The 16399-nt window shown below is 44.7% G+C and overlaps 1 protein-coding gene across 1 annotated transcript; it reads right to left on the reverse strand.

Moving 5' to 3' along the window:
* Positions 1-15825: 15825 nt before the first annotated feature.
* On the reverse strand, positions 15826-16194 carry T265_10277 (hypothetical protein; the record flags this gene model as incomplete). The annotated part of the gene is made up of 1 exon (XM_009176597.1): positions 15826-16194. One exon carries the CDS (start codon positions 16192-16194, stop codon positions 15826-15828), a length of 369 nt encoding a protein of 122 aa, XP_009174861.1.
* Between the last annotated feature and the right edge of the window lie 205 nt (positions 16195-16399).

Here is a 16399-nt window from a genome sequence, read left to right on the forward strand (position 1 = left end):
CCATCATACCCACACTCAATTCCAGTTGCCCTTAGTGCACAGTTCGGTAAACTCCGGAACAGTTTTTCTTTGAGGTCCGTGTGCACGCGCTGCAGTCATTTGTTGGTCCGTCTGCAACGCTGTTGCTCAGGAGTCATCCCAATTTCGAGGGGACTGCAATCAACTTGGCAAATGAGCGCACGAAGACGTGCTCTGGATGCGAATCTGTTTATGCTGTCTGCTTTAGCAATAGCGCAAAATTCACAGCCTTTCTGATACTTTCTGGTCAGCATGCACTCTTATGCTAGGCATTACAACATCCCTAATCCTGCCTTGCGATGATTAACTATTTCGGATAATCTGCGGCTGTCCCCTCACCATTATCGCTTGGTTTACAGTCTATCTGCAAAGAGTAAACAGGTGTAGCCGAGTTGTAGTCAGGAGTAGACTTACAGGGTTTGCCAGTCAAAGGCCCCGACATAATTTCAGGCTCCATGCCAGTCTTCCGGACATCATGGCATGGCTACTCCTGCAGAGCATAAATCGTCCTTTTTTATTCTCAGCAGACGTTGCGTTTTTAGTTAAGCTTTCTGTCGGGTCTGGCTCAGAATACCTACAACTACCTTCGAAAAGTTTATAATGTGAGGCTGGGTCACGAGCACATGTCAAAAGGGGAATTCAAGCCAAACCAATAAATTTCTGTCACACTTCTAGGATTTCATAACTTAAAGGTGAACGAACCTCTGGATTTGGCAAAATGGCAGAATTCAGCTTTGAGTTGAATCTGGAGTTGTTGTCGACATGATTGCATTCCTGTGGCAACAAGCTCGACTCACTATGCGGTTGGGTAACATTTTCGAGTTTCGGTTTCCACTGGCATCAGATATTTTTCAAGCAGTGTTCCGAGTTCGGACGGAGAATTCGCCAGGTGGTTCGGCCCACTAGCGCATTCCGCGTTCCCGCGGAAGTGTGCAGAGGCGAGAACGGTCTCTTTGTCTTGAGTCCCAATTGTATTCACGACCTCCAAGCTTTGCTAAAAAAGTACCCCGGTGTTGAATATAAATCTTGGTGGATATGTTCATCATCAATATTACGTTTTTACGGACACAGGGATATGCCATAGAGTGTAATCCAATTTGCTACGTTGTTTAATGTAAGCAAAATATCACTTCCCGGGGTATCCTAGGTGAAGCTAGTGGCTTAAACTGGCCAGAGCCTCAAACGCGTTTCTTGCGCTTGAAAACACATCTGGAGTTGCGGGTTCCGGCAGCAACTTGAGGTGCATTAGAAACGAATTGCAAAAACTTCTTAGTATGTATAAACGAAGAAAGAAGCAGTATAAATCTATTTCGGAAAGCAGAGTTAATAGGTAACTGCATGGCACATCTTCCAGAGTGTTGGCAAAAGGCGGTACTCAGTAGACTGACGGGAAGTGTGAAGGTGCAAAACCGTTGGTATGGCAGGTGAATAAGCGTATCTGGTTCGACATAAATGATTACGTGTGTATTGAATCCTTCAAAGGGCTTGCGCTATCTTTGCTTTAAATTTAAAAAGGACTTGTGTGATCATTTCATACAACGTGATAGTGCTGAAAAGAAACAAAAAATTCCTAGAAATAAAAGGCAATTTAAGTCAGTTACTCAAATCACAAGCTTTCCTCAGGAAGATACTCTCAAGAAGCCACTATACAAGCTTATACTGTAAGATAAATTTCGGGTCCGATGCTCGTGTTGGAAATGTATGTTCTCTCAATAAACACAAATTTACGTCATTCCGAGTGGTCTGCCTTCGTATTTCCCTGCCCTAAAGATGCCGTCTTTACAACCATCCCCTAAGCATCTTCAAAGCTTTTGACATAATAACGCACTAAATATCGTTCACAAAATTAAAGCAGGATGCAGCAAACTAGACCTCTGAAAATTGAAATTTCATCCCCCAGTAAATGATGTGCCGTCAGGCCCAATTTGTTGAGTTCTGGAATTTCACATTTTTAATCTGTGGCCTTAGTTCCTTCTAGTTTTCATCAACCGCGTATTTGCAAATATGCTATTATGTATCCCACTTGGGGTGACAATGAAACCAAGAAACCAGGGCAGCGGCTCCATAGAAGCATGGATATTCCAGTTATCGGGTCGGCCAATTCGAATAGTGGTAGGCCTTGTACATCCAAGGTACCAAAAAGGTGGAAGAAACTTTATGCACTTGTAGGAAGGGGCGGTGGCGCCCGGTCGTACAAGTAGGCTTCCGATTCTCAGTAGGGAGTACAGAACCCGATAGCCTATGTTTTCTATTTGTCTCATTGGCTGATAAAGTTATGTAAACTCAGTCCGGTAAACCATCATGTCTTGATTTGCAACACGGAGTAAAGTTGAGAATGGAAATACGACCGATAGGGATAGGAAAAATTGCGGCGGACGAATCCTCCACAGATTGCGGGCCGTGAGGACGCTTACCACAATCCAGCTGCCGGAAACCAACGATAACCTGGGTGTAAAATGCCACAGACATTCGGTTCAGCTTCCAGTTGTTGTTTTATCCTGGTGCATTATCACTTTGTCTTATCAACAAATTCAGTGATTTTGTTCAAGTTCAAGTTTCCTCTTATAAGTTTTCTTACCCTTCCAGGGAATTAACACATCTGGATTGCACCAACAGCGACACCAGATTATCTATCCAGTTTCATTGTACAACTTGATTCTACGATGCGGGCTACCATTTCCCCTATTGCTCGTTTAGTCACACCATGCTCACATTGTAACTGCCCCTACCAACCAGACAGTCAGCTAGCCTCCTTGCTCGTTATCACACCAGTTAACTCGCAACTAAGCCACAATCTACGCTACTGCTAATACTACTAGTACTTTCTCGCGCTGGCCTTATGCCTGCCGCTGGATTGCCACTAAGTACGAAAAATATGTGGCATCAATTCACCGGTAAAACTGGCTCCTTGTATAGCTAAGTCGCCAAATACAGACATACCCAGAGAGGATTGTTTCACGCCTCTCGTAATTTGCAATTATCACACTGGCAAGCCTACCTGGTTCCTGTTTGTTAAATTACTCGGCAAGAAGTACCCCCATCCTGGCCCGATTAACAACTCGCTGTTCCAGCCAACCGCAATAAACTTGAACCTGATAGCAATGTTTCGGGTACTGGTGACTATTTCCGTTACTATTACCTTCTCTCCGGGTATTGTCCAACTCGTGTAATGAATTCCAAAATGAATTCCAGTCCATCATCTCGGAAATTCACTTACATCAGTTCTTATACGTTTGATTTTTCTTACCACACCACCCCTCTTCGCGCTTATATCGGTTTGCACTGGGTCTCTTGTACTTTAATATCATATATTAGCAAACACAACCCTTGTTTGATCGCTAGCCTACTAAGTACAAACCCATCCTTATCTTGTCTCATATAATCACTTGTTGTGGTCATCCTAATCGTGGTAGACGTCAAGTTTTCCTTTCTATGTGTGTTATTGCATTTTATCCTATCTAATGTCTCCCCAAACACACCATGCTTTACTAATCTTATCCAATTCCCACAATCTTCCGGAGCGTTGAACTACGGCAATATCAGGTATGGACGACCCGGTTGGTCGTTATCCACTCTGCCTGGTCTATGATCTACAGAGATTTCCAAACGGTTCAAAAAACCCGCGATCTTACATCGGCTTCGTTCTACTTTTGTTTCGTTGACCAACCTCGAAAACTTCTACTGCTCAAAGAATTGCACATCCCAGCCTAATGACCTTAAATGTGACGTTTATTATGGGGCTGGCCGAAAACCGAAGTATGTTAGGTCAGTGATGGCATGGCACTGCCATACCCAGTTTGATAGCACAGCCGCAACTATTCCGTTCCTTCTCTCAACCATGCCTTCTTGCCCACTTGTCCGATTAACTGCAAAGACGAACAAGCTCCCAACATGGCTCTGGCTGCTTCCACAACAAGTTTATTCCAATCTGCTGAAACTTTTGTTCGATTTTAACGATTTCCCTGCGTCTGTGCTTCCCGCAAACTCAGTAACTTTCTAAACAGTTCACGTTGCGGCGAGTGTGATGTAACCATCTCACTCTTCCAAGGAACTATTATGCTCAACTCCACAACAGCGACACCAGTGAGTCACTAAAATTTCACTGCACACCATGATTCTGAGATTACTCTCGCCATCTATCCACTTTTTTAATCCCTCAAATTCATTATCCCCACTTACGCTTTTTGTGACCCTGGCAATGAGCCCGACAGTCCAAGGCCAAGAGGCTTCGGCGTTGGTTCTATGTTTCTGTTCAATTTGACCAGCTGGATGACGCCAACTCTGCCGCCTCCTCAGATCTGATGTTGTGATTCCCCATTTTCCACCGTATACACTTTTCTTGTCATGTGTCGGGCAGTATGTCTCTTGTTTTGCCCTCCCTCGCTCTTTTTTTTACCCGCCACCTTCAAATCCCAACGATCAGATCTTGTTCGATATTCTCTCCAAAAACGTACAGCAACTGTGCTCTCCTACCCTTGCTGGCTTAGTGGTGATCACGCCTACATCGGATAATGCCCACTGTCCATGACGCTGTCACTTTTCCCAAAACTCCACTTACCCACAGTCCCCTCCAGCGATGCTTCTATTCTGACTGTAACCTTACGATCAAGTCTGATGGCATGCCACCCACAAGTTGAAAATAAACTTTTTTTCTATCATCGAACTACATGTCATTGAATATATCCTAATCCAACCCTCCCTTCCTCTCCAGTTTCGATTTTCAGCAACAACTGCGCCGAACGCTCCCTATGGTCGATATCCAGTCTGCCTATTCTTTACTTCACATCCACATGCAACTCCAAATGACCCAAAGTTAACTGTGATTCTAGGTCGGCTTTTTTATCTATATTGACCCCCTCAGCTAAGCAAAAATCCCGCTGCCTGCAGAATTGCACAGCCCTGATCCGATCACCTCAGTCATGACGTCCGTTGCGGGTCTGTCTAGGAACAGAAGTGTCACTGCAAGTATGGCACGGTACTCACATACTCAGTCTGATGGCACATCTTCCAACGTTCTGCGTGCCTTGGACTGCCCCTCACGCTCCTTTGGAACCCTAGCTGGCTCTCGGAGCCGCCTACCTGGCCAAAACTCCCTCTGCAACTAGTTTGCCCTAATGCACTAAACCCTCCTTTTGGATTTCACCATGTTGTTGCACTTCCGGTTTCTTCTTTCCACAAACTTCGTGATTTAACTCACAACCGTTGGTAGTGAGCTAGCACCAGTTTACCCTCTTGAGGAATTCCTATACACGACTTGGTCCAACAGCGCCCCCAGTGAGTTCATCCAGGGGTAGGATGCAAGCTACCGGTTCGCCCTACTTCGAATTTCTCCAACTCATCATCCTCACAGCCTTCTTGCAAGCCCAGAACACTAACTCCCTGTAACATGGCCACGCTTTTTGAGCGACCGATCCTTGAAAGCACACCCGAAATTGCTCTGAAATCACACTTTCGAGAGCGGGAAAACTTAACATCAGGTTTCGCATTTCATGTTATATATCTGAGACCAAAAAATCTTCCCAGGTAGTCGTGGTTTTGTTGGAGAGTGGTTGAACGTACTCTACGTCTCTTCATGCACGTAATTCATATTTTTATGGCTATCAGGGCTCAGTGTGGTCTCTATAAAGACGGTGGATGTTTGGCGGGAAAGTTAGTTTTTTCGCGTTTTTCCTCCCGCATTGGATTTGGAAGGATTTTGAAAAGGTGTATGAACAATAATTACGTCGTCTTTGTTTGCACTAGCTCAAAAGGTAACAAATATTTACCATCTGTCTAGGAAAACGTCTCCTATCACTGAAGCGGGTGTGCAGCCAGACAAAGTCAAGGTAAGGCTGATAGTTTTTTTATGATGGCACACGATGTACAGTGGAGGACTATCTTCAACTGTTCAGTGAGTGCTTAATAATGCCACGGAATTAATTGGTAGGTTCGTGGGCAGTACGAGCACACAGGAAAATAGGTTGGCCAACACTTTGGAGTTTTGGAACAAATTCGGTAGATTAAGACGGTTTGCGGGGGCAGATAACACGCTCGTTCGGGACTTAGAGAGCTATGTCGAACTACGGGAAACCCAGCGGACTGTGTCTGGCAGTCGTGCTACCGTCATCACGATGTCGTTCTTTGGTCGATGGACGTGAACATCTTATTAAGTCAGTTGGGGGGGGTTATGGTGATCAGCATTGACGAAGTAAGCGTAATGAATTAGGACGGGTATGGATCACTCACAGTCTTAAGTACGTTCAGGCCACAGAGTGATTCATTGCCACTAGTTGAACAAGGCAATAAGACTGTCACATACATTTAGGAATCAAATGGAGAAGTATCAAAACAGTCCGCTGGATGCCACTAGGCGACAGGTTATACTGAGACCTGAAATAGCGGGCAGCAGAGTAGTGGTAATTTCTAACTTCTGTAGTAAGCCAACATTCTCTGATTTCAAAAACGACAATCGACATTCTGACGTGGATTGTAGAGAATGACGGAATGTGGTCAACGCGAATAGATGTGACTATGCGTGAATATCCGGAGCGTTTGTCAGCTAAATGGTGCACCACGAAAGTCCATGAAGCTGGGTAGGAAGAGGGAAATGTGAACAGGAGATCCCTAATTTTGTGGTCAAAGCACAAACCCCCTAGCAGTCTTAGTCGGCCGGTATCTGAAGAGGTAGAATTTTTGTGCTTTAGAGGTGGATAGATTCAAATGTGATTAAAAGGCCCTCATAGACAGTGTGATTTGACAATGTGATTTGAGTAACTACAGAGGGAAATAAGTCACCCGTCAGGGGCTGCAGTAAACATTAGCATAGGGAATGGGGAAATGGATGATTTTCTGATATCACGTGCCGTGTGGAAAGAAGTGCCAACTACCGAACGCAAACGTCGTTCGATAACCCACTTGCGTGGAATTTACGTTGGATATGCCGTATACGAATACCGCAAAATGTCAAGATATTCCGCCATTCGGTTTCTAATTTTATCGCCGCTCAGCATTTACACAGGATTCAATTTCCGGAAGCCATAACACGCCCCCGATGAACTAAGGCAATCTGTCGGCTGAGTTCAGAGTACCGGTCTAAACTTTTGGGCCCCAGTTAGACATTCTTGCGTCTCAGCGATGCTGGGAAATTATTCCACCGGGCTTTTCCGCCAGAAGTATGATTGTTTCAGTGAGTAATGAAATTTGGAGAGCTGCAAAAACATGAGTGTAGATTAAGATGGTTTTTGGTTTGAGCAGATATACAACAAAATGCAATATTTTGGTGCTAAAAAATTTATTCCACACGTAAAGTTTTTGCAACTAAGAGCCTTGTGTGGTTAATGGGCCCCTATTTCATCTCGTAAACTGGTAAACGTTCAAATCGGTGGTAACTGGTGACCTTTGAAGTTCGCTCAATTGAAAAATGCTATGAGTAACCCCTCGGACCAACTTCCCGTAAAATTTGCACATCCGAAAACCCTTGGGTTTTGGCGAAATTAATTTTGTTATACTTCTAGTGATTGGCTTTTGAGCACCGGCCTTCAGTTTTCAAATTGACTGACCTGATAACTGAAACCCTCTTGATTTTCCAGATTTGTTGCTGTTTTTATTTTTTGCAACTTACAGTTCCTTATAACGTGTCAGAGAAAGTTCCTTAGGTCTGCCTTCCCCGGTTGTGTTGTTGCCCGCCATATCCGAATCGTAATGGTCTAATCTTAGTTCAATTTGGTATGTTCTCACAAGTTTGATAACAATATTCAAACAACATTCCCAACTTCCACTGCTTTTAGATCATACCAGTTTAGGTGTGACCCAGTCTCTGTCTGATGCTGCCGATTCTCCTATTACAGCACCGCTTCCACAACTTGCTTGCACCCATAAATTAAGTCCGCCTTGCCTTTATTCCTACTTTAATAACTTGATTACACCAGACGATATGCTTTCCACCAGTTGGGATTAAACATTAGTGTCTGTGCTGCTTTTATTACACCCCACGCTCGTCCGCTATAGCAAAGGACACGTCCTCAATGACACTTTTCATCACGGTCTATTGCCCTCGCTGACGGTCTAAATCGTTTAAAAATAATGTTATACTACAGACTGTTAGCTCTGAATTTGTACTATTTGCGAACGAACATCTGGAGGCATGCGGATTTTCGGGCCACTGTGTAATGGATTTCTGCTCATCCAAATGGTTATCATAACTGGGCTCCTTTCCGGACCATCTAGTCACATCTGTGCGTTGCTTGGAAGGGTCGGTGGCTAGAAGAAAACAATAACAAGTCAACCTGGAGATAAGCTTGTCGGTCTTCTTCGCACGGTATGCACGATTCATCATCATAGCGGTGATAGGATAAGCGAGCTTTTGGACACCAACAGTCGGCTGGACAATTTAGTAGGCTACGAAACCCACAAAATCTAAATTATCTATCCTGAAAACGCCATCTAGGTTAAGAACTACCGTTCTCAACTAGCGACAGCATGTTATCCACCATAGACGTTGAACATTGTTGAACATTGGCACGACACTATTTGTTCCTAGATAATCCAGTGTTAAGTAGCGCCTGTATACCAATAGCTACAGCTTGTCCGCTACCAAGTTAATTTGTTTTCTCAGGCCCTCGAAAGATAACGGTAATGCCTTGGAAACAATTCCAGTCGGGACCTCCTGCTCCTGCAAGGTAAGCTCAGACAACCACCTGATCTGAGGTAACATCTATGAATCAAGTTACTTGCTGCCTTGAACGGGACACCTCCTGAATACCAACAACAAGTGAATACAAAGCAGCCGCATCTGCATGCATGCCCTTACTGGCACGTGTGTCGAGTGTCTGGATGCACTTGAAGGTGTGCAGCAGGAACTATAAGACAGTTGACTTAGATTTATTTCACCTTGTTGTTTCCGATACGCCAATACTGTGGTCGTGGACATCTGTGCCTCAAAGCAGGCGACAATGGATTCCCGGCATTCCAGCAGATCGCGGCTAGAACGTAGTCACCCCCCGGGATTTCCCTTCGGCCACAACGTTAGGATGTAGGCATCTCATATTCCCTCGTGATTCAGCAAGCGTGAAGAAGCACCATCTGTATTGCATACCTGAGATGGCTGCGGTGGTACACCCATATTTTCAAGCGTCCCTCAGGTGACCGTTGGTCACGCTGACAACATGGGGCGTCTCAAATTGTACGGAACAGTCTACTTTCGGTTGAAGTATAGAGCGTGATCCGTTAGTTAAGCAAAAATGTATAGGTCGGTGTGGCGCAATACTTCCAGGTCGTGGCGGAATCTGTAAGGCGAATAAAGGAAATCCGACTATGCAGCATCGTCCGGAGGACCCATACAGAGAAATATGTGCCAGTGTTTTGTGGAAAGTACCAGTAAACAAAGTACGTCCGCCTTCTGATAGCTCTGTGAATAGAACGCAAATATGAAAATTGAAAATTGTCGAAAAAAATTGAAACAAAATGACACCACAGCCGAACACACATCCGTCACCCACATTTCTGAGTCATTTTATCCATTTCTGTTGTCTTTACTGGATACCGTTCATCCTTCATCTTTCTGAAAACGTCTGAGCAACGTAATCTGTTGCGCTCTGACGAAACATATGTGGCTAAAGTATACATCCCCAACCTGTATGACTAGTGCCTGTCCACACTAGCTAACATTCGCCAGGACCGAAGACATCATCCACCACAATGAAACCAAATAATCCGTCGCTTACTCAACGGAGCCGGTGGAAAGTTCTTCTTTATTTATTCGTTTGGCGTTTTCTCAGATTCTGTCAGGGTTGAAAACCGGACAGCCATCAGTTTCTTGTAGCGGACTAGGACCTGTTGACACAAACACAGAGATTTAGTCCCACTGGTTCAGCAGTCAACAAACAGTTCAACGGAGCGTAAATACGCTCATTCAGCAAGAAGTCAGCAGGTCGCGCCGGAAAATTGTGTATTCGTAACATTAAAACAAACGTCATGATACAATGTGAACGACAGTTACAAAGTGTGGTTTAAGTTCAGGAGGAATGGTAAATGTGACAACGGAATGCAGACAATACATTCTCAGCAAACATGTCTCAAGTCGACCCCACACCAGTGAGCCATACCAGTGCGACTTCAAAATTGGATGCGAGCCAAAAATCATAATGGAGACTAATTAAAACGGATCCCAACAAAATACCAATATGCCATACTTTAGCGCAAGAAGTCCAAACAACGGTTTTCAGAAGATTGCAATTGCTGGTTGAGGATCAATGTGACCACCCTTCAATTCATTCGTTTAGCTACTGGAATGTTGCAAGTAGTGCATAATAAGTCGTGATATGTTATCTCAGGTAACAGCTGCTCAGAAGCTTCGCAAGACTTGTCAGCGAAGCGTAGCTAGGTATATTTTAGTAACATTTTCCCGTGATTTCATGAATCTGAATGAGTAATAATAGGGCTACCAAAACACCGATTACCAATGGTGATAGGTCTCGGAGACCAAACTTGAATATCCAGTTTTATGCAAAAAGTGGGATCTGGGCGTCCCAATCGGGTACACGAATTGCACACTGGAGACAGGTCGTAAGCAGATTACGTGCATCCACATTCGAGTCAGGATACAAAGTCGGTAATCATATGATGTCTTTAGAATTAATAAGACCGCATCGAGGAACACAGCAACGGCCATAATGGTAGTATCAGCGGCAGATCCCAGAGCAACTACAAGGGATTGCGCAAACATCTGAAGCACCAGAAACCCGACCTTAAGTGACAATTCCCCAGTTCTACGAACTCTGAAGGGAACACTGGCATCAGTTTCTCGAGGATTTAGTTATGATTTCGACGAGGGTATCATATATTCATGTTATAAACTTCCCGAGACTATATCCGAATCACGCCGCTCAAGCGCGTCTTCTCATAGAGAATCTGAGTTTGGACGAGTTTTTGAATTACTGCACCTAATTACTGACGAAGACTCTGCTCTTTTTCACATTGGCAAAACGATGTCTTGTAACTACAAATAGGCTGCTGGGTTGTCCGGCTTGTTTGGAGAGGAAGACAACACAACGAGCTGGGAAACTGCTCTATCCAGCTACGAAGCGACTAACAACCACTTTCCATAAGAAACAAAACTTGAAGCAATAGTAATTAACGTATGAGGTCAAGCACCAAGGCTTGACGTCACCTCGTGTGGATAAGAATGCGCACAAATGCATTAGTTTGTCACGCATCGACCTAAGAGGTCACCACATCCCTCTCCAAAAAAGGACTTGAGGACCGTAAGAGTAATGTGCTTCTTAACAGTTTGGATGTGACAACTCAGTGTGCAGGTAGTTTCGTACTATCGTCTCAAAAATCTCATAGCACTGATCCGGTCATCCCAGCGTCTAGTTCTTGCTGTGTGAGTGCAAATGTCGAATTGTTACATAAATATAAATGTATTAAAGTGTTACTGTGCGATCATTAACTATCCAGTTGATATCCAGAACCAACGGCCGTTGAAGCGGGCGTTTGTGATCCCAGAATTAGGGGTTCTGGCCATTGATTACCACTCCCCCCCTCTCCGGTTAATTCGGAGAGGCTCCTTTGGACCAGGTTCATGACTAGCTACATCATGATCTGTGCTAACAGCTTCCAACTGCACTGTGAGTGTTACGAAAAGCTTCCCGTTTGGTATGCTGATTCTCCTGGACTATTGCGTTTCATCAGTATATCCTTTCGCAACCGCTATGGTAGCCACACGATAGTGATACTGAGCGGTATTTTCAATGGACAGGCGATACTGGACAACAGTCACTGCGAACCTTTCACAATTCTCCATGGAACCGATAGAGATAATGCATCAAGCATTGGTCGAGTCACTGCATCAGACGAAGCATCAACTGATAAAGGCGGGTTTTGGTATCAGACATCTGGCAATAGTTGATCCATCTGCGGAATTTCCAATCCAAGAATAAACAGTAAACTGTAAATTAAAAAATTTCACGACAAACGACGGAGACTATGGACAAAAGACCGTCATCGGATTTGAATTTTCGGTAGCCTTGACACGACAAGAGACAATTTTGGAGACGGTGAAAACTTTGGAAGTTTTAACGTCTGAATGCTGGTTTTTCAAACGTAGTTTGATGTTTTCATATTTCGTCTCATGCTACATCGTGACTGACAAAAGTAGTGAGAAAAATATTTAAACATCATCAACACTAAAACGTCAAAAGCAATCACAATGACTTGGAATACTTTATGAAAATCAAATATAATCTACAGTAGTCTTTCACTCTGTGAATGTTTCTGAAGGCTAAAGAACATAAAGAACTCGGTGACCCAAAAACAAATGACTGCCCACAAGCCAATACCCATGAGCCGTGGGCTGTTTCCCAGCACTGCGGTGGAGAGATAGCTCAGTGGTTAGAGAACGAATTTACTGACCACAAGGTCCATGGTTCGAATTCGACCTCTGCCTCCCAGCTTCCCCTGTCTATGCTTGGGCAACATGGCAGTATTCCAGCCCTCGTGATTCGTTCTGGTGGCATGGCAGTCAGGCACCGAAAGGGTGCTACAGCTGGACGGTTTTTCCGGTAATGCTTGCTCGATCAGGCAGCACAACAACGAACTTGCAGTTCCAATGCCGGTCGAAACAAGTGATATCAACAAATTTCAACAAAACATCAAGTGTTCAGCTAGTTCGTGGTTTACTATAGTTATCAATAAATGGTACGATTCAGTGTACAGCTTTACTCCAGGTATCCACCAACTTTTTGGAAATTAATGTTTGCTCGGGGTTTTTGAAATTCTAAGCTAATATGAATTTAGAGCATTTGAACTGGGGGCAGACTCACTGTGTTCATCCAATCCAAGTTTCTGTTAATATACTTAGGTCTTACATGATCTTAAGCCTGTTATACCTATGCTTCGGTTTTTTCTATTTCGTTTTGTCGTTTGATACGGCGCGAATTAATCATCAAATTTACTATATCCGATAACGCCATCCTGTTCGTCATCACTACAACCGATTAGGAAATCAAAGATGAGGCCGGAGCGGATGAACTTGTTTGTTTATATCAGCTATCGAGCTAAAGTGAGGAAGGCAAGGTGAGGTTTGTGTAATGATATGACTTTATACAAACAGTGCGTTACTGCGGCAAATAGATGGATATGAACAGCACACACGCAAATACACTAAACTTATGTGTATAGCATAGAAATTTTAGATTAACTGAACGATATACATGAACCTATTCAGTTCAGAAATTAAAACTCAAAGTTAGGATGAGCGCACAAGCTCCTAATTGGTGCTCCTAGTAAACTCAAGTGCAGTAATGGGTTATTGGTTGCTGAGAAGAAATACAATGAACTCCAAGCGGACAATCAGTTAGTAGTAGGTAAGCCCGTAGGCACTTGTCGTCTAGCATATCAATAACTCATGTCAGAAAAATTGACCGAATCCATTGTAGGAAATCGAACTGCAGTGCAATGCTACCGCAACACTCTGAAATAAAATAAACTGGCCCGTATAAAAATGGTGGTAATTTGACGTCAGATGTGATAGCCTTCAGAATGGTAGTGCCGTATTCACGCTGATCCAGCATCGGACGCATAAGCCCACGCAAATACAGAATAGGGACTTGAGCGAACGTGAAGCTTTATACGTCCCTGAAAGTAAACCCGATCATGTGAGACAATATTTCGGGCTATTTACTGCGGCCATCAGACTTCAAAACACCAATAGTCGATAACTACTAACATACAAGCGCCTGGCCTTGCCATTTTCGTGAATTCGATACAGCCTACACTGCTCATATTATTGTTCCCCCCCCCCATCAGGGCTACACAAAAATCCGTTTGTGATAAATTAGTCCCATAAGCGTAATGCAATGTTCGGGCAAATCAGATGAAACAGCAGGCATCAAGCTTTGTGGATTTTATTGAATTCACCCAGCATCTTAGTGACTGGGAACCTTATCCAGACCACACAAGTGCTCCAGAGTTCGGGGACACCATCTGGTGTTCCCCATGCCGCGTTCTCATAATGGACGGCCAAGGTCGTCACAGCGGTCAGCAGTCCCACCCTGCATCATCTAGATGTAGTTCCTACTAAAACCTGCTCTCTGTTCACACTTGACAGCATTTCTTCATGTTGGGCCTCGAAGCAGACCTATGCTTGCTTACTAGTGTTATGTGAGGAGATATCGATACTTTTTTTGGCTTTCGACTTCCTTCAACCCAATGGATGTCCTTCAAGGGCCGCTGGTTTATTTAGGTGACCATCGCAATTCGATCTCGGAGTCGGTCACATTTTTCTGCTCCATCGCCATTCAATGGCACTTCCTTTGAATTAAGATTCCTAACGCGATGGATGTAGTTGGTTTAAGCGTAGCTTGAACAACGTACCTATCTTGAGTACAATTTACTTCAGATTCAACGGGTTTGTCAATATTGTGTTTATCGAATGTTTGTATAGGACTGCCACTCGAGCATGCCACACGAGATACCTACATAGCAGTCATGTTGGTGTTCGCAGTAACGAACATTTTGCAATTTTCAGAATGAATGTGCTGTTTTTGAAAGTTTAAAATGACATGGTCCGGAAGAATTTTCACACAATCGGTAGGTAGCCTTTAACTCGTACCATTTGTGCACACGTGACCTTCTCTTCCAGGCCGTTGAGCACTTTATCGTCGATGGTTTTCTGATATATAGATCCTAGGGTAAATGCTTCCCCTGAAATTCAATTTTCACCAAGCCTTCACGACAAGCCCACAACAGATTAAACGGACATCTGAAGCGTTTATTTAGACAGTCACTGACCCGTAGCTACAGAGAAAACGTGATATGCGCACCCCCAACTCTCTACTAGCCCATCACAGCCCGGCTTGCTGCCATAATGCCATAATCAAACAACCTGTTGATTACACTCGTGTTCGTGCGGCGAGATCCTCAACATCAGAGCAAAAGAAACAGGCTACCGTAGACGACTTCATCCAGACAACCTCTCAATTCAATTCGTATGCACGAAACGAAATGTAAGCTCAGACCTATCGAGCACTAAAATCATGTTTTTATGAGATGTCCAAGGCCCATGGTGTTAATTGCACCACGAATCGGCTGAAGCGTAATACCTACCCGAGCAGTTGAAAAAGAAAACCAGGAATTCGTGCTGTTCTGTCAAGAGCTCTCCTAACTGATCGCCGAACACCACCAGCTGCACCAGAATTTCACCTAACTAGCGTTCAGATTAGGAAACCGTAGCGTGCTCAACCCGGCGCGTGCCGTCCTACCATCAGTTACCATAAGGCACCAAGAAACGAGGAATACACCGAAATCGGAAATAAACCCGCTCTTAGCAAGTAAGCCTAGAGCTTAGTGTACCGGCCAAATAACCCCGTTGCCAGGACGGCCGGTTCTCAGGGGATAGAGGTAAACAGGATAGCGGGTCAACAGGGACAGCCAGTCAACGGAGGACCTCAAACCCGCAAGCGAAATGCGGACCGTCCAGACAACCGCGTGATCGTGCACCCGCAAAAACACGAATGCCGGGTTGCCTTCAACAACCATGGCGTCACTTGCCTCTGTGGCGGATCCAAAAAACACCGTGCGGATGCCTGGGCTGACAAAACACCAGAACAGTCCAAACCAATTCCGGGTGCATCCTTCAGGCACCAAACCCGCCTTCACCTAACACAGCGCCGCACAGTACCACCTACACCTAAACGAGGACCACAATTTACTCCCAGACCATCTCAGTCCCCACATATCGAATAACAAATAGAAAGAACAGGCATATCAAAGTGTGGTGGCCCTGAAAAGGGCCGTGGAAGCGTTCTCTACTCGACCGGCACCCACAATCTACTTGGTGCTCGTGTACTTCGTCACTGCCTTCGTCCCCTCAGAAACCGCATGCTTTGCAAGCTCACCGGGCAAAAGCAGACGAACGGCAGTCTGGATCTCTCTGCTAGTGATCGTAGACCGCTTGTTGTAGTGCGCAAGACGGCTAGACTCGGCAGCAATACGCTCGAAAATGTCGTTCACGAACGAATTCATGATTGACATCGCCTTCGACGAGATACCAGTGTCGGGGTGGACCTGACGCAACACCTTGTAGATGTAGATCGCATAGCTCTCCTTCCTCCTTCGCTTCTTCTTCTTGTCAACCTTCGGTACCTTCACCTTCGAAGCCTTCTTCGCGGCCTTACCGGAGACGACCTTCGGAGCCATGGCGCAGTAGAGCAACGCAGACGGACGGCAAAACCCGCTTCTGCCTTATATTTTCCCCACAAAACCACATTTCATCCAATCTTACCGCCTATCGATCGTAACAGCCCTCCCATCCACCAATCACCATACCTTGATGTTAGTCGGCCTTAGCCGATAGTGATTGGCAAAACCGGCGAAGCACAGTGAGCTTGTCTAGGTATTGTCT

The sequence above is a fragment of the Opisthorchis viverrini genome, assembly GCF_000715545.1.
Source record: "Opisthorchis viverrini unplaced genomic scaffold opera_v5_352, whole genome shotgun sequence".
NCBI lineage: Eukaryota > Metazoa > Platyhelminthes > Trematoda > Opisthorchiida > Opisthorchiidae > Opisthorchis > Opisthorchis viverrini.